Source organism: Lacerta agilis, chromosome 12 (assembly GCF_009819535.1).
Source record: "Lacerta agilis isolate rLacAgi1 chromosome 12, rLacAgi1.pri, whole genome shotgun sequence".
Taxonomy (NCBI): Eukaryota; Metazoa; Chordata; class Lepidosauria; order Squamata; family Lacertidae; genus Lacerta; species Lacerta agilis.
The window spans coordinates 30,781,516-30,799,512 of record NC_046323.1 but is presented as its reverse complement, the minus strand read 5'-3'; the positions used below and the strand labels follow the sequence as shown (position 1 = coordinate 30,799,512).

At 41.9% G+C, this 17,997-nt stretch overlaps 1 protein-coding gene across 1 annotated transcript in view; it reads left to right on the top strand.

Moving 5' to 3' along the window:
* The window catches only part of VPS50 (VPS50 subunit of EARP/GARPII complex), a 79,323-nt gene that overhangs the window by 60,453 nt on the left and 873 nt on the right, over positions 1-17,997 (top strand). Inside the window, exons 23-27 of the mRNA XM_033164954.1 lie at positions 10,394-10,542; positions 11,543-11,639; positions 11,818-11,976; positions 13,987-14,108; positions 15,110-15,299. Of these exons, the coding sequence (XP_033020845.1) occupies positions 10,394-10,542; positions 11,543-11,639; positions 11,818-11,976; positions 13,987-14,108; positions 15,110-15,299 (717 nt within the window). The remainder of the gene's footprint in view (positions 1-10,393; positions 10,543-11,542; positions 11,640-11,817; positions 11,977-13,986; positions 14,109-15,109; positions 15,300-17,997) is intronic.

Below are 17,997 nucleotides of genomic sequence, written 5' to 3'. Positions count from 1 at the left end.
CGGGACTTGGGGAGCTTTGCTCAAGCAGTCTGCTTATTCAACCTACGCCATGGTTTGGCATAGCGTCAAGTTAGAATTGGGTCACTGAATGCTTGACTACGGCATTTATAAGTTTTCCTAGTAGATTCTAGTCTGTTCTCTGTAGCCGATTTTTTAAAAATCAGAAAGTTACCATTGACACTTTACAACTCTCTAGGAAAGATTTGTGCATGTAAAATGCCGTGATCCTTTATTCTTTCGGTTCCTTAATTTTCTGAGAAATCTTGCATTGGCAATGACGTCTAGCTATTACTTTTTTTGACCAACTGTATTTTGGATGGCTTCCTGCTCAGTGTTGACTGTGAATTGCTCCATTAACTTTAATAAGACTAATTTTGCTTTTAAGTTAGGCAAATTCTTGATCAATTTTGTCAGTGGCAAAAAAGTAATGAGTTGCATCAAACAAAAGCAATATTGGATCCTGTTACGTTTAGATTTGAGGGAGTCTGGCATACTCTCTATAAATTAAGATAACACTAAGGTCATCTGTTTGCAGGAAAAGGGTTGAGAGTTTAATTCCAAATACAGATAATGATAAGGGGGCCTAATTCTTTTAATGTACCTTCTAAAAAAGTGGAAAATAGGTAATTAAACCACCTCTGGCGTCACTTCACTTCTTAAACTGTTCATCTGAATATCTGAATATCTTCTTCCCTCTCCCACATTGGAGAAAGACTTCAGTTTTTTATTTCACTTTTAATTTCTTACTCACATTTCACCATGAGGTCCCAGGACAGGTTATAGCAATTAAAAACTACAACATTTAAACTGTTTAAAACCAATTATAGTCACAAAGATAGAGTGGATCCGGAAAATATGTATCTCAGGTGTCAGAGGCTAGGGACATTTAATAGAGGTGCCAGAAGCATCTCTGGGGAATGAATTTCACAGCTTATGGGCTACCACAGAGAGTCTCCCTCCTGGGACACCATCACCTTGAACTACTGTGGGCAGTAGAACTGCCAAGAGTCCTTCTCCCCAGGGGGTCTGAAGGGAAGGTGATATTTTCAGATATTGAGGGGGGGGGCTAAATTATTTAGAGTTTTGAATCTCAAAATGAGCGCCTTGAAACTGACCTGGAAACTAACTGGCAACCATTAGTGCACCAGTAATATGGCTGCTACATTTTGAACTAGGTGAAGTTTCCGAGTCAGAAGGAGCGGCCGGCCTTTTTGGGTAGTTTTTTGGTAGCAGATTCCAGAAATGTAAATGGGGGCTTGATGATCAAGTAATGTATCAAGTCCAGTCATTTGAGTCTTATATTGAACAATTGGTTCTCCTAGAAACAACAGCAACTGTTTAAACACCAGTTTGTCAGGTTCCAAAAAAATTACTTTGCAAAGAATGGCAACTGGAGATCATTGTGTTGAAGATTTTGTCTTAGTTCATTTATTCCATGAGGCCAAGCTCTGGAGAGATGGCCAAAATCTCATTTGGAAATCTTGCAGGGTGAACTTTTGAGGGGAAAGTAGGGCATATCTGCTGTTCTCGGAGCTAAACGTGGGATGCCATCTATCGCAACCAGAGTTGAAAATAAGTTAAATGGATGGTAACATCCTTTCGAGCTATGCCGGATGGAAAATGAAGGGTGGAGTGCTGGGCACAGAGATGTCAAAATAAACTGGCAATTGTAACTGTTGAAGGCTTTTTGGTGGTAGGCCATTCATTGTTGTGACCAGAGGGAATGGGTTTCTGGCAGTGATGTCCACAAACATAGTTATGGCTATGAATAGTATTTCTTGTGGTGATGTTGCACAAGTTTAAGAAAGATCACATCAGGGCACATTACCTTGAAATACTGACCTTCCTTATGCAGGCCTTTTATGGATTTTAAGTACCGGTAAGACCATAGGGACCCAGGTGGCGCTGTGGGTTAAACCACAGAGCCTAGGGCTTGCTGATCAGAAGGTCGGCGGTTCGAATCCCTGCCACGGGGTGAGCTCCCGTTGCTTGGTCCCAGCTTCTGCCCACCTAGCAGTTCGAAAGCACGTCAAAGTGCAAGTAGATAAATAGGGACCGCTCCTGCGGGAAGGTAAACGGCGTTTCCGTGCGCTGCCCTGGTTCGCCAGAAGCGGCTTAGTCATGCTGGCCACATGACCCGGAAGCTGTCTGCGGACAAACGCCGGCTCCCTCGGCCTATAGAGCGAGATGAGCGCCGCAACCCCAGAGTCGGACACGACTGGACCTGATGGTCAGGGGTCCCTTTACCTTTACCTTTAAGACCATAGTAGATACCTTGAAGGGTTGACCTTCACATGCAGGAGTGAAAATGTTTGTTGTTGTTGCAGCCAATTCAAATATACTACTAATTACTTTATTTTTTTTACCCACTATATGTCGATCCATTGAAAAAATCTGGCTGCCTGTCCTCTCTCAGTATTTGAGTTAAATACCACAATATGAGATACTAAGAATAAATTGTTTTATATAACTTACATGGTGGTGGTGTTTGTACCAAATGTGTTCCCCACAAACTAATTGCTTTAATGATTGAGCTTAATTGATTTGCATATGTAGCCATCATGACTGATACGAATTTTTCATTATATTTTAAATTTCATTTTAATCATGGTCGGTTTTATTGATTTTAGCATATAGTGCTTGATGGGTTAGTCTATCTGCAAGTACTTTGGTGTTCAAAAGAAAGGCACATTGTTGTGCTCCTCCTAGTTTCAATATCTCTGGTTTATAAAGATAATTGAAAACTCCCCTATACTGAGCCAGACCATTTGCCAACCCAGCTCAGTGTTGCCCATGTTGACTGGTTGTGGCTCTCCAGCATTTTGGACAAGGGTCTCTCCCACCCCTACCTAGAGATGCTGGGGTTTGAACCTGGGACCTTCTGTGTTCAGGACAGATGCACTGCTAATGGCCTTTCCCTTTATGTAGCAGAGCCAGGAAGGACTTCTGTGCAGCATAGGCTGGCCCATTAGAGCCAGTAGGGTGCTGCCCTGTCAACTGCTCTCTGCCATCAAGCAGCCTCTGCCTACCTGCCTTCTTTATTACAACCACTCTATGGGGTGGGACTGACAGTTAGCTTCTTCCTCCTTAGCGCTCAATTCAGTGTTGCCTTTGTAGAACTCAGCAGGGAGGAGGCAAAGCTAGAAGAAGAAGAGTTTGGATTTGATATCCCGCTTTATCACTACCAGAAGGAGTCTCAAAGCGGCTAACATTCTCCTTTCCCTTCCTCCCCCACAACAAACACTCTGTGAGGTGAGTGGGGCTGAGAGACTTCAAAGAATTGTGTCTAGCCCAAGGTCACCCAGCAGCTTCATGTGGAGGAGCGGAGACGCGAACCCGGTTCACCAGATTACAAGTCTACCGCTCTTAACCACTACGCCACACTGGCTCACACTAGAATTAGTCAGCTCCACTAGTCATTTGGCTCTGGCTCCACCTACTGTTGGCCTCCCTGCTTTCCACCCCACCAGTGCCAGTGGACACCAGCCGCCATTGCCTTTTAGAGCTGTTTCTAGTTAGAGTAAACAGTACTGAGCTAGACTGACTAATGGCTTAACTCGGTTTCAGGTACTGTCATATGTTGCAATGGCAGTGGGAGAATTTGAACCCAGACTTATTAAGTGGCCTTTATTTTACCCACCAGGTTAGTTTTGTGTGTTAAATTGGACTCTAGTCAGTATATAGGTAAAAAGCTCTTGCTATTCCCAGTTGTGTCTTCAAACTCAGGCCATATTGTTCTCAGTGAAGTCCTTATGAAACCATATCTTTTTTCTTCCTTTCTCATCAATTGTTTTACATTAAACTGAAAGACAACTTTTAGGACTGATAGTAGAAAAAGGGTACATTTGGTTTTGCAAAATTGCTCTTGCCCAGGGGAAGCATTGGTTAGTAAATAAAGCTTTAATTAACATCATTCATCACCATGAAGGGTGAGATATTAGTTCCCGTACTTGTGCTTGTATATTTTGATGGCTCTGCACTGAAGTGCATGCAGATAACTCCTTTGAGAAGGCAGATGTAAATTTTTAGATTTTTGGGGCTGAATATAATTAGACTTTAGAAAAGTAGCAGTCTCCTTTTCCTATTTAGAGGGAAGAATTGTTGAAGAGTAATGTATATCTTTTGTCATCTCCTTGGCAAAACAGGAAGTGGACTAATGAAAACTTTGTGTTATTGTTTCATTGACTAATACTTAGCTGCTAATATGTACCTTTGAACTTTTGGGGACTGACTTCTGAGTGGAGTTTCAGAAGATTGCGCTACTCATTAATGTTCAAAGAAGCATTCTTAAATTAAGAAGCTTGGGTTTTTTGTATTTTCCTGATGTGATGGTTTAATTATCAAGATTTGTTAACTTTCCACAAATTTTTGTTACTTTTTTGCTCTGGCTATTACGCTGTTGTTTGTTTGTAAGGTTGTGGTATGAAATACTGACTGTATGCACATTTAAAAAATCTTGTTTCCATAGCAATGAGGTTTAATCTTTTTTACGGATAGTTTATGTGCCAGTTGAATATGACCCTAGTTTTATGGATTTATTAAGGTAGAATTTTCTTGGACTTCCAGGAACCTCAAAAGAATTCTCAGTTCTCATGTAACCTTAAATAGGTTACTGCATTCTCTGGTATGGTATAAGTCAGAGAAAACCCACATTATAAATTCTTACTCCCAAGAGTTTGTAGAATCCAGTTTGTGAGACCAGTAGTTGGCTCAACTTGCATCTCAGTTATTTTCAGTATGGTTGAGTGGATTAACAATTTCTATCTCAGGTGAGTCCAGTAATCTGTCTGGGCCTCCACTGTTAGGTTTTATTTTTTGTGAATGGTTAGTTCCAAACTTCTTGGATTTTACCACTTGTCTCACAATGTATGTTAAAGAAAGATGGCATCATATTCCTAGATGGTGTGTGTGTGTGTGTGTGTGTGTGTGTGTGTGTGTGTGGTAGAAATACTGCTAGACGTGAAAAGGAGCTCTTAATCAAGTTTGTTCCTGTGGCCAGTGGCAAAAATTACATACTCCAAAAGCCTTTATAACGTACCAACGATCTGTCTACCTCCTTTCTCATTACAAGGAGTGATACAGTACAAAAGCTGCTGAGACTTGATGCCTTTTCAACCTGAATGGCACCTGTAAACCTGACAGTTGCTCAAAGGTCCTTCTTGTTTTCCTGCTCAATGAAGGAGAAAATGAAAGAAGAAAATGTCACTCTTTTGAAAGTGGGAAACACTTGAGACAGAAAATCTCCCCCACCTCATTTTTTGTGTGTGTGTTTTTAAAGGCACAAATGCTAGCTGTATAATGAAAGGCTTTTTGCAACGCCTACTTGCTTTTTGCTATCTCAAAAGTAAAAACCTTTGGAATGATATCCTAAAGAAGCAAAATGTCATTAAGGGTCAGGCAGTCAGTATATGTCCTCAACATATTGGGTCAATGGGTTATGTTTGTTCAGGAGTTTTATGTTTCTGGATGCTAGAAGCCTGCCTTTGTCCTTTTCTTACTCTATATCAAATCAATTTGTCACTTTGGAGCACTGTTGCTTGGACTGCACTAAATGTTCTCCTCTTTCAGTCGGGGGGGGGGTGTCAAAAGCTTGCTTTCAGAGGCCAATATACTTCTTGAAAGAATCCTAAATTCTGTGGATGTTAATCTCCTCTCCCCTCACCCGCTCCATATTTTTCACTCCCATTGCTCTGCTGCTATTCTGGCAACTCCTCCCATCCACACACCATATTGCCATCACCTTGTGTTAGTCACATGGGCAATGCTAATCACAACTCATCATAAATAGGATGATTTCATGACACTACATAGCCAATGAGATCCGGCTACGTGCTGATGTCACTGAAGACCAACAAAGACATTAACCTCAATCCCAATAGATGAACACTTTTGCCTCATTTCAATATAGCCATAAAAAAATACTGAGAGCAGGGTGCTTTTCAATGCTGGTGAAAATATCCACGAACAGTTGGGTGCTCTGATTTAATGGTCAGGAAGTAGTTTATTTGCCACTGTCTTCTTGTCACATCTGTGGCTTTAAAATTGCAAAACTGCTGTACCCCAAGCAAAGCAGACCTTTGGAAAGTTTGTTTTCCATCACAATCCTTGTATAGTTAGACTGAAAGCCCTGTCTTCATGAATGCTATGCAACCTCTTCTTTATTCATAGACTCCCCTGCTGCCATGGGTAGCTTGAATGGCATTCTGCACTGCATGGGGCCTCTTCAACTGATGCAGTGCCTGCATTCTGCCCACCAACAGTAAATTAGGACAGGAGCTGCAAAGCTGGCATTTCTCTGGGCAGCAGAGCCTCATTCAGAGCAGCCCTTGATTCAAGGAAGGTCCCTGCAGAAAGGGGAGGGAGATGCTTGGCTTTCCTATCAATGCAGCCCAAAATAACCTTCCCGGAAAATAATTGAACATTACCTGTTGTGCTCTAGCTAGTCCTTTCCCATGGACAACACAGGCAAGAAGACAAAGGCATCTCAAAGAAACTGGGCAGACCTTGAAGTCATCTTAGTAGCTGAGAATTCTCCACTGAATTGTGGCCAATCCCCAGAGACAAAATGGTGGCGGGATATCTTCGGGAGAAGAAAAGGTTCAGGGGTAAACCCTACTCAAATCTGGAGAAGAGTCCCTAAGGTTATTGGATGGTGCCTTGTACGCCTCCTTCCGGTAACTCCTGCAGCCCAGCTGGTGCCAGACATATTGCTCTGCTTCCTTTGGACCACATCAGTGAGGCCAAGAGGACCTCCATGCACACCGCCCACGCTTGCGCCCTGGAGAGGTCACTTTGGTGCTGCCAACACAGCGGTTTGACTTCACCTCTGGAGGCGCCCTCCATTGTCTCTCAAGACAGACAGATGCTGACAACAGCAAGATTGAGCTGCTCATTCTGATATAAAGTTTCAGAGTTTAGGAGAAGAGCCATAGACCTAGTGGTAGAACATCTTTTTTATGGAGAAGGTCCTAGGGTCAATCCCAGATAGGACTGGGAAGCAACCCTTAATGAAATTCTGGAGAGCTGCTTCCAATCAGCATATCCACTAAATAGACAGCTGTAAGGCAGCTTCCTAGGTTCCTGAGATAGGTGGGTCAAACAGGGAAAATTGGAGGTGTCTCAAGAATCCTTTTGGATTTCTAATGGAAGATACCTTAGTGAAATCAAATATTAACAAAAGGAAGTTATATACGACAGTGGGACACTCGAGACGGCCCTGCAATGCAAATTGAGAGGAGTTGGGTGAAGTTGGTAGGAAAGAAGAAGAAGAAGAGGAGTTTGGATTTGATATCCCGCTTTTCACTACCCGAAGGAGTCTCAAAGCGGCTAACATTCTCCTTTCCCTTCCTCCCCCACAACAAACACTCTGTGAGGTGAGTGGGGCTGAGAGACTTCAGAGAAGTGTGACTAGCCCAAGGTCACCCAGCAGCTGCATGTGGAGGAGTGGAGACGCGAACCCAGTTCCCCAGATTACGAGTCTACCGCTCTTAACCACTACACCACACTGGCTCTAACATGCCAATTCTTTTTCACAATTCAAGCACATGCTATAGTCTCCGTTGTGAGGGGTGGGGTGGGGGTAAGAAAGTAGCCCACAGTAGCACATTTGGAACAGTCCCACTTGCAGCATCTGAATTCACCACTAGTAAAAATGGCCCAGGTTAAATTTTAATTTTAATACATTATTCCAGTCATCACACACTTGTTCCTCAGTGTAATTTGAAGCAGCCAATAGATTGAAGATAAAAATTGTAATTCTGGTCATGGAGAATCCTATCAAAGAAATTGGTTTTCTATTTCTTTGTTTCATATTGGATTTTCAAATTTTCTTTTTAAATGCATTTGTTATGCATTAGCAGTCAAAAAATTATTGTGCTGTGAATTGTTGCTCACTCAAGGTATTTCGCTCATGAACCACATTTCACTTTTAATATATAAATAGGTTTCTGGCTTAAAAGTTTACTGATGTGGAATAGACAGAGTTGTCTTTGAGCTCAATCTGCTTGGCCAGCTTCTCAAAAGTAACAACCCCTTAGACCCAAACACCTTGTTTGTTTGTTATTCTCCTTGCAAACTCTTGATGTCTTAATCTTTAATGTTGTTTTTATAGGGCACAGCTTTCCATCTTTTTAATGTGCAGGGGAGACAGCACAGCAATGCATTTGATGAGGTGCTTGCTGTAATATAAATGCTTTGACAAATTGTGATTGTTAAGAGAAATACCATTGCTTGCTTAGTGGCACTAGTATTCAGCTGTTAGAACTATGCCATCCACAGGCAGCATTGGGAATAACATCTCACCTCTTCCATTTTTACAATCACTCTTCCCCTCCCTGTAGGGTCCCCAAATGTCGCTGGCACTTTATCCCTGTTTTTTGAAATGTGGTTAGTGGATTCTGATCACATTCTCACTCGTGACAAAGTGAAATAAGTCACAGATGACCACACAAATAAGTAGCAGCTATAGTGCTTTTTTCTGTGGGTACACAGGGGTACGCACACCCCTAAACATTTTGTGAATCTTTGTACTTTTGTCCATTTACTGTATTTATTTTTCCCAATTTGAACTATAAAATGGTGGTTTTCTTGAGTCAAAGTGAGAGTACACCTAAACATTTTTTTTATAGAAAAAAAGCACTGAGCAGTTATATTCTCCATTCAGCGATGTATTTCACTGTAGAAATGAAATGGGAGTTTGAAGTATAGTGAGATCAGCTGTTCAAAGAAAATGTTCTTGTTGTTTGTTTGTTTGTTTGTTTTAAAAAAGAAATCCATTGAGCTAATGCAGGCAATTATAACTTTAAACAGCCATTTTAATCCCACCTCAGTCATTCTGTATACCGTATATACTCGAGTATAAGTCGACCCAAATATAAGCCGAGGCACCTAATTTCCCTTCAAAAATGTGGGAAAGCTTATTGACTCAAGTATAAGCCGGTTCACCTTTGCCACTGTGGTAGAGGAGGAACGAGCAGCCCAAAGCAGCCCTTTGGGATGCTCCTTCCTCTTCCTCCTTTGCTGCTGTGGAGCTCACCCCGTCGCAGGGTTTCGAACCGCCATTCTTCTGATCAGCAAGCCCTAGGGCTCTGTGGTTTAACCCACAGTGCAATGTTCCCTTGTGTTATACAGAGAAGGCTGGGATCCTGTCCTGTTTAAGCAGGAGCCAGGGAAAGTGAGCACCTGTGGGGTTTCAGTACTTCCTTAACTGATAGGCTTTCTGCCTTCTGGGGTCTAAAGTTTGCATTTATGTGAGCAGTTCAGGAATGGAACAAGCTGCCTGGGGAGAGTAAAGAACCACCGTTCTTGTACACTTCTTAAGGAATGGTTGACTCGAGTATAAGCCGAGGGCAGCTTTTAAAGCACAAAAAGCGTGCTGAAAAACTAGGCTTATACTCAAGTATATATGGTAATCAAAATAGTGGTTGAAATATGTATCTGCTTGACACCTGCTGTCCAGTAGTGTATCTAGAAAATAGACCCTCTTTGAGCTTTAAATATGATCTAGGTTTCCATTTTATTGTGGATTTGACAGAAAATTACTTTATCAAAATTTACTATGCTGTAAATCATTCAGATTAATTTTTGGGTTATATATCCCTGTTGTAAATACCACGAGAGAGCACTATTTATTTGTTCCCGATGTTTCTCTTCCCTCTAATCTTGGTGGTTTCATATAACTTACTTATGATAATTGATTCTTTCCTAAAACTTTGTGCATTTTATTTGCTTGGAGCAACAAGAAACCCACAGAGAATTCTAGTACATGATGAATCTCTTCTGCTGTGAGGGATGTATTCCAGTCAGGTTTCTCTTCTAGGTAGTCATTTGAATAACATGAAGGTGAGGCTTCATCAGAAACAGACTTCCCTGCCGAACAAAGCCAGAAAGCCTTTGCTAAAAAAAACAACAACCCCCAAACACCCCTCATTTTTGTGTGTATATGCAGTGTTTGCGAGATTTAACAAAATCATAGTTTAGTAAATGGATTCCTCGATTATCCACAAAACAGCTGCAGGGTTGAAGGTGAGTAGTATAAAGTTCCTGAACGAACAAGTTAATTTTGGTACCCTTGAGGACGAAGAGCTGTCTTATTAATTATGCTTCTCAAATCTCAGGCTTCCCAGCCTTTAGAAGCCCATTGAAGTGTGTGGGTTCTTGTGGTCAGATTATCTGCCTCCTGGATTCTTTAATTTCAGCATTGGCGTAGTTTAGTCCCCAGAGGACGCTGTGTTTCAGCTGGATTTCAGCTAGACAGAAACAAGATGTGCCAGTTTCCATTGCCTGAATACCTTAGGCTGTGTTCATCATGTTTCAATAACTCTGATGCCTGTCTTTCCTTCCTTCCTTCCTTCCTTCCTTCCTTCCTTCCTTCCCTCCCCCATACCCCCTGCAGGAGGTCTCCTCTGATGCCGCTGGAACGCTGACTGTTGTTGAAGAAAGAAAGGAAAAGGTTCCAACTCCACATCTCAGCCACCTTGTCGTCTTGACATCAGGCAGCACTTTATATGGCTTGGCAGAGAGAGTGGTTGCCACAGAATCCTTGTGCGTTAACTGTCAAACCGTGTTTCTTTCTAATTATTACTACGGACACTTGCAGATTAGTTTTTAGATTCATCCTCCGATTGTTGAGTGGGGTCTTCATGGTAATAGCTTTCTGTCATTGGCTATGACGCTTTGTGCATGATAACAGCATAAATCGCTTGGGGTTAAACGAGGGATTCATGGTTCAGACTATACTAATATATCCTGAATCCCATACTTCTCTGTCTGTGGCGATGCTTAAAATGGATGCATTCCCAGCTTTTCTGCATCCTTTTTGACTTTAAGATGTATCTTATTTTTAAGATCAATATTAGAACAACTCTTTTGACCCTCTGGGTAGCGCTGGACTGCAGCTTCCTGAGAGTGCCACTCTCCATATCAGACAACGTACTCGCCTGAACTTCTCCAGCTATATTCAGTTGCCGGGTTGCATTGCCAATTGCTTTGTTTCACCGTGTTCAATTGTTTTAATTTTTGTCTATGTTCGTGCTCATAGCAAACAGAGCATTTTAATTCAGAAATAATTTGTTAACACTTCGTAGAGGAGACAAAGCGTTGGCGCAATTGGGAGATTTCTTACAGAGATATGTGGTTTGTAAGATTAGTGAGCAAGAGCCAAAAAAAATTGAGTTCCCTAGTCTAGCATCCTCTTTGCGTCAGGGGCAAACCAGATCCTTAAGAGATAGCCACATGCAGGACACAGAAAGCCTCTCTTGCTGTTCTTCCCTAGCAATTACTATTTGGAAGCATATTATCTCTGAAGCTGGGGGGGGGGGGTTTCATACGGCCATCATGACTAATAGCCACTGGTCGGCTTATGCTTCATGAATTTGACTAATTCCCTTTTAAAGCCATTAAAACTAGAAGTCATCACATAAAATATTGGGAGTTGCATCTGCAAGATACAATGTAGACAGGCATCTCGTCCAAAAGGCTCTTGTATTGTCTTTCTGATATTTGTACCCAGGTCACAATGGATTTTTCTCTTTTTTTTTCTCAGAGTATTTTTAGCTGAGCAGTTTGAGTTCCTCCAGTCTCATCTTGATGCTGTAATGCCTCCAGCCAAGAAACCTTTTCTTCAGCAGTTCTATTCGCAGGTCAGGATTCTGCACACATGCACTGTTTTTATTTTTTTAAGGATTGAATTCATTGATTTCTCTTGAATGGCTGTATCACCTGCATGGCACAGTGATGTGTTGTGCAGTTTATCTGAAGTTTTCCTGTGCCATAGGAAGAAAATGTTGTTAATTACACCAGATTCTCCTTGCGTTCCAGACGGTTTCAACAGCCAGTGAACTCCGTAAGCCTATATACTGGATTGTAGCTGCTAAAGCAATTGATTATGAACAGATGCTGCTGCTAATGGCAAATGTGAAATGGGATGTGAAAGAAATCATGTCACAACACAACATTTATGTAGATTCTCTTTTAAAGGTGAGTATCTCCTTTCTTGCATTGCATTTTAATGACCTAACAAAGACAGAAATCATTTCTGTTGGTGCCTTCATATATATCCCATGCAACACATTCTCAGCTGGATGTTTTGCTCTAACCAATTTTTTGTTGGCGTTGCTAGAGCTAAAAATATTTGTTTTCCCATTTTTAAAGCTGAAGACTTGTGGGTAGCATGCCAGCAGTGAGAGTAGGAACCTGCTGGAGTTCAATTCAGGTCATGAGTTGGGATATATCATTAACAAAGAGCATTATGGAGACTCTCTTAGCTGGAAATATGAAAAGCCTGTCACAAGAGACCACAAATATAGAAGGAAAGCCAAGCTTAATTTAATTAATCGTTGGTGGTGCCAGAATCTGGTCAGATTGACCTTGAGGCGTAATCGTCTGCAATTACCTTCCCTCTTTTCGTTTCCATTATGAGTCTCATGTCTATCTGCTAAAGACTATCAGTGTTCCCAGACATACCTGTAAGCGTTAGTCCTTCACTAGTGCAATCATAAGCAGAAGTAAGTCCCACTTTACTGCCAAGTGAGTGTGCATAGGATGGTAGCCTTTGTCTTCTGTTGTCCTTACATTTCCTGGACAAGAATAACAGATTTGGGGATATGTGAATTAATTTTATCCAATCACCAAATTATTTTTATATATAATTCCATTTTAGGCTTCTATTCCATGCTAATTCTTCCCAGTTTTAATCCTTAACTGAGATGTAAGGTCCATGGGTAGTTGCTCATGAGTAAACAGGCAAGACTCCAACCTTTCCTTTGGTAGTTTGATTGTGCATACTATGTACAGTGCCGAGCAGAATCCGGGAATGGCCCCTTCCGGTTCTGACCCCAACAAAAGTGTTTCGGTATACGGAATCCCTGCCTCCCCTCTTTGCGTTTGACCCCTCTAAGCATTCGGGGCGACGGAAATGGCGTGCCCCCCTACTCGCCCTCAGAGCGAGGGGAGTGCAGAGCCTCCAACATCCCCAGAGCCTCGGCTCTTCAGTCCCTGGGCAGCCTGCCCCTCCCCACTAGAGACATCGCCGCTGCCTCCGCTGGAAGAGGAAGTGCTACTGTCCAGGTGGGGCTGAGGCTCTCTGTAGCATCCCGAGAGCCCTTCCACCACCCTACGCTGAGCCTGAGACAGTTCCCTGACATGAGACTAACTTTTTTCCTTAGTAACTCACACTTCACACAGGCTGACTATAATAAAAATATGCTGTGTGTGCGCATGTGTTGCATGTAGTGCATTTTATGAGTTTATATTTGTATTTTTTAGGGATGGACAAATCCTGCCAATTCTGATTCAGTAATAAGTTGAATTTACTGGATTGGACACTCCATATCCATGTTTGTGAAGTATCATTGGAGCTGTAGATCCCATGAGCTGTGTGGTCTAGGATACTCCCACATATGCGCAGGATAGTACAGCGTGAACCAGGTTCTTGCCACACACCCAGCTGGACAATTTAATTGCTCCAAAACTATGGAATCTACATTATGAAAAGTGGTGGCATGCCCTAGAGTGCACTAGAAGCATCAGCACATACTAGCCTAGGTTGAGTTAGGTAAGCCTCCATGCAGAAAGCTCCAGTTTCAATCCCTGGCATCACCAGTTGAAGTATCAGGTGACATGAAAGACCCGCCTCCTACCTGAGGCCCTGCAAAGCCTTCTGCCAATCAGAGCAGACCTAGCTGGACCAGTGAGCTGACCAAGGATAAAGTAGCAGCGTGAGCACAATTCATGCCAAATGAACATTCTATGAACATTCCCCATGTTATAAAAGCATATCTAATTCAGCTACAGAATTTTAGATGATAGGGGAGTTTAGTGGCAACCCTCATAATAACCATAAATGAGATAATCCATTTTCTCTCCATTTTGTATCATTCTTATTTGTGCCTCCCTTTGCTCCCTCTATATAAATGAGCTTTCATGTCTAGATAGGTATGTTTTTTATGTATTGCCACCACTGACTAATATTCCTTTATGTTTTATTAGGAATTTGAACAGTTTAACAGGCAGCTGAATGAGGTTTCTAAGAGAGTTCGTATTCCGTTGCCAGTGTCAAATATTCTTTGGGAGCATTGTATACGACTAGCTAATAGAACTATTGTAGAAGGGTAAGTGGATTATGGAACTTTTCTTAAAAAAAAAATGTGGGCCCCCCTCCATGCCTTGTAGCACATGCTTCAACCCTGCTCTTTTCTTGTAAAACCTTAAAATTTGGATGGTGTGAGCTAATTAATCAGAGAGGTTTGGACTGTGTGGACCCTACTTTAGCCTTGAGTTGGATCAAGGATGGGGAATCTGCAGGCCTCCTATATGTTGTGGATCTCTAACTCCCATCAGATTCAGCCAGCATACCCAGTGGTCAAGGATGAAGGGAGTTGAAGTCCAACAACATCTGGAGGGCCAAGAGTCTCCATTCCTCAGGAAGATCGTCTCCAGTTCTCAAGTTCTGCAGTGATCACACCACAGGTGTCCATTAGCTGTCTTGCATAGGATTCATGAGGAATACAATCCTTGAACTGAGCTCGAGCACAGAGCCACTGTTCATGTGCAACAATATTATTTATTAGTGGAAACTTTTCCTTGCTCACTTCATTACCAGGTCAGAACAGCTGCTACGGCACGCTCAAGGTTCTTAGAAACATAGTAAGCAAACAACTGGCCCATCTAGCTCAGTCCAGCAGTGGCTCTCCAGGGTTTCTGACAGCACCATTCCCAGCCCAACCTGGAGATGCCAGGGGTTCACCTGGGAACATCTGCAAGCAAGGCAGATGCTCTCCCACTAAGCTACAGCCCTTCCAACATCAATTTAACCAAGAGAATTTATCACTACAGAAGTATTAATATCACTTTTGGCTGTGATATACTTGTTCCCTAGATTGAAATTCAGACCATTCATTTTCCAAACCAATTGCCATCTTGAAAGGCAAGAGGATAGTATTCACAAGTGAAGTGAGAGTTGTCCCTTTAGCCCTCCGTAAATACACCAGTCTCCAATAGCAGCTTGATATCTTTACTGCATTCTACGGCAATTTGCCCACAAATATGAGTACACCAGAGTAGTTACCGCGCAACCACGACTGCACACTTATCTGTTGCTTGTCTGTCTTAGTTACGCAAATGTCAAAAAGTGTAGCAACGAGGGGCGTGCCTTGATGCAACTGGACTTTCAGCAGTTTTTAATGAAGCTGGAGAAACTCACGGATATTAGACCTATTCCGGATAAGGAATTTGTTGAAACCTACATCAAGGCTTATTATTTGACTGAAAATGACATGGAACGTTGGATCAAGGAGCACAGGGTAAGACTGGATTTTTAGTTCCTCTCATTGGGTGGGAATTGTGGGGAATATCCTTGAGGCAACAGTGTAGCCCATGTAATTTAAGCACAGGTGGCTAGCAAGGAAAGCGATAAACCTGCTCTCCTGCCCATCTACTTGGTCTGAAGTCACTTGTCCCGTGTGTGTGTGTGTGTGTGTGTGTGTGTGTAAGAGAGAGAGAGAGAGAGAGAGAGAGAGAGACAGAGAGAGAGAGAGACAGAGAAAGAAAGAAAGAAAGAAAGAAAGAAAGAAAGAAAGAAAGAAAGGAGACTCTTGCAGCTGAATGGAGCCCTAGGCTTAATTCCCTCATGTCATTACAATCACGTGAGGGAGATTAGGGGGCACACTAGCTAGTCCTACCCTCCTCCGGCGCATTACAGGCCCCATATTGAGAGGGTATTTGATTGGAGCTAGGAACCTCTACTATTTGTCACAGTGAATGTTGGAAATCATATGGGGATCCCTGGTTTAGAAAAAAAAAGTGCTTTGTAAAGGGGGGGGGGCTTCCCAGCACTTTCTTGCCAGTGATTGTAATCACATGAGAGGGAAGATGTCCAAATAGGGTTTAAATCTTTCAAGGAAGAGTATAAGCTCCCAGGCTGATATGGGTCCCTAAAGAAGGGCCTGACAACTGAAATGGGTGGGGCTCATTTCAAGAAGCTATTTTCCTAGCATAATGGAGGTGTGTGTCTCTCCCCCACCCCCTATCCTGGCTTCTGTGTTTTTCCCTTCCTTTTTGATTGGTGCTTTTCAGTTCGGTAACAGTCTGTTCCCTGTACTGCTTCCTTTCTGCTTAATATACTAAGTTTAGAAGGCCCATTAGGAACAGTACTTGATTATTTCTGCGGTTGGTTGCACCATTAAGGAATTGACCCATAACTTTGGCGTTGTTGTATAAGAAAGGAATGAGAATAATACATCAGTCAGAAAAATAACTGCTTTGTCATTTTCTGGTTATTTATCCTATAACTATTTTTATACCTTGTTTTACTATAAACATGAAAGCTTATTGATATTAAACTATTAAATCAATTTATTTTAAAATGATGAAAGTCAGAATAGATCACTGTAAGCCTGTGGATTCATAAACCGCCCTGGGAACTTAATTACGGTACATGGGTGGTATGTAAATGCAGTACTGAATAAATTAAGAGAATAAAAAGTTCTCCAAGTACCTTCCATGAAAAGGAATCTCTCTTCTGTTACTTGTAGGTTTAGGATTTATCAGATCTAAACAAGATCCATGAGGCCACAGCTGTTAAGTTCTTGGGGTGCTCTAATACAGTCGTACCTTGGAAGTCAAACAGAGTCTGTTTGACTTCCTAAATGTTCAACTTCCAAAACAAGGCTTCCGATTCGGAAGCCACAGAAGCCCTGTCGGACGTGCAGCTTCTGAAAATGTTCGAAAACTGGAACAATTATATATATATATATAATATATATGCGCGCCAGGTTGTCCAAGGCTGGCGTAAGTAGACATAAATGAGTCCTAATCATGTTATGCTCTATTGATGATGCTCTATAATTGTAGCACAATAGCTGTGAGCTCGTAAGAGATTCTGGGTGGTAATAGGCTGGGAAGGAGACCATATGTTTGCACCAAAGGAAACCTGGAAAGAAAGTGAATTGGATGTGTCAGAGCTGTGCTTAACTTTTCTCACTCAACGAGACATCTGAGGCACACAGTGTGCAAACCCACCAAAGGTCACCAATTAATCATCCAGAGCAAAAAGGGAAAAAATATGTCTTGGCAAATTATTTTCTTTTAACATTGGATAATAACTCCCTACCTAACTCCCAGCGACTTCTTCCACAAATCTTGTTTCAGCCTCTTTTCTTTATCCATCCAACTAGTCTGCGTTGGAACTTACATAGCTCTGTTAAATGCGAGCCTTTTAAAAAAGTGCTATTTTTGTACACTCCTCATTCTGAGACTATTGCAGCTTATAAACAGTGAAGTTAGAATCCTAGTTATTCTCACCATACATTGGTTGGAGCGGTGCATGATTGCATTTTATTATTATTATTATTTTTAAAAAACTTGCAAATGTTGCACTGAGTCAGTAATTCTGGATTGCTCTCAATCTGGCTAGACATTTACTTTTCTTGGATGAGCGTAAACCCACTTTGAGAGCATTTCCACCCTTCTCCCTTACCCAAGAGAAATGTTAAAAGCTTTACCTCTGTTAAATAATCACTCAAATGTTCTGGCAGTGTCTAAAGCAAGAGAGAGCTCTGTTTAAATAGGCAGCTGTGCCCTGGCACATTTCGGTGTTATTGTAAGACTTAACAATTATCCTTCTTAAAACACCATTTAAGAAATGTGTGCATCTTTTGATCAGGCACAATATTGCTGAATTCCCCCCCCCCCTCAAATCCTTTAGACAAAGCTAAATTGGAACTATGAGCAGAAGCACTAAAAACAGATTTGCCGAAACAGTGTTGTTTTCTTAGTATCTGCTTTCATGGTTGTTTTCAGTCTTAGCCAGTTTCGCATATTTCCCCCCGAAGAATGGAAAATAAATTTTAAGTGCCTTAAGATGTTTAAATATTCACAGAACTGCATCCCATCCAGCGCTTGACTAAAACTGTTAAGCATTTCCCCGTGATAATCTGCCGTACTTGTTGCAAAACACCCTTCTAAGCTTCACAACCACAAATAAGAGCCACATGTGTGGCT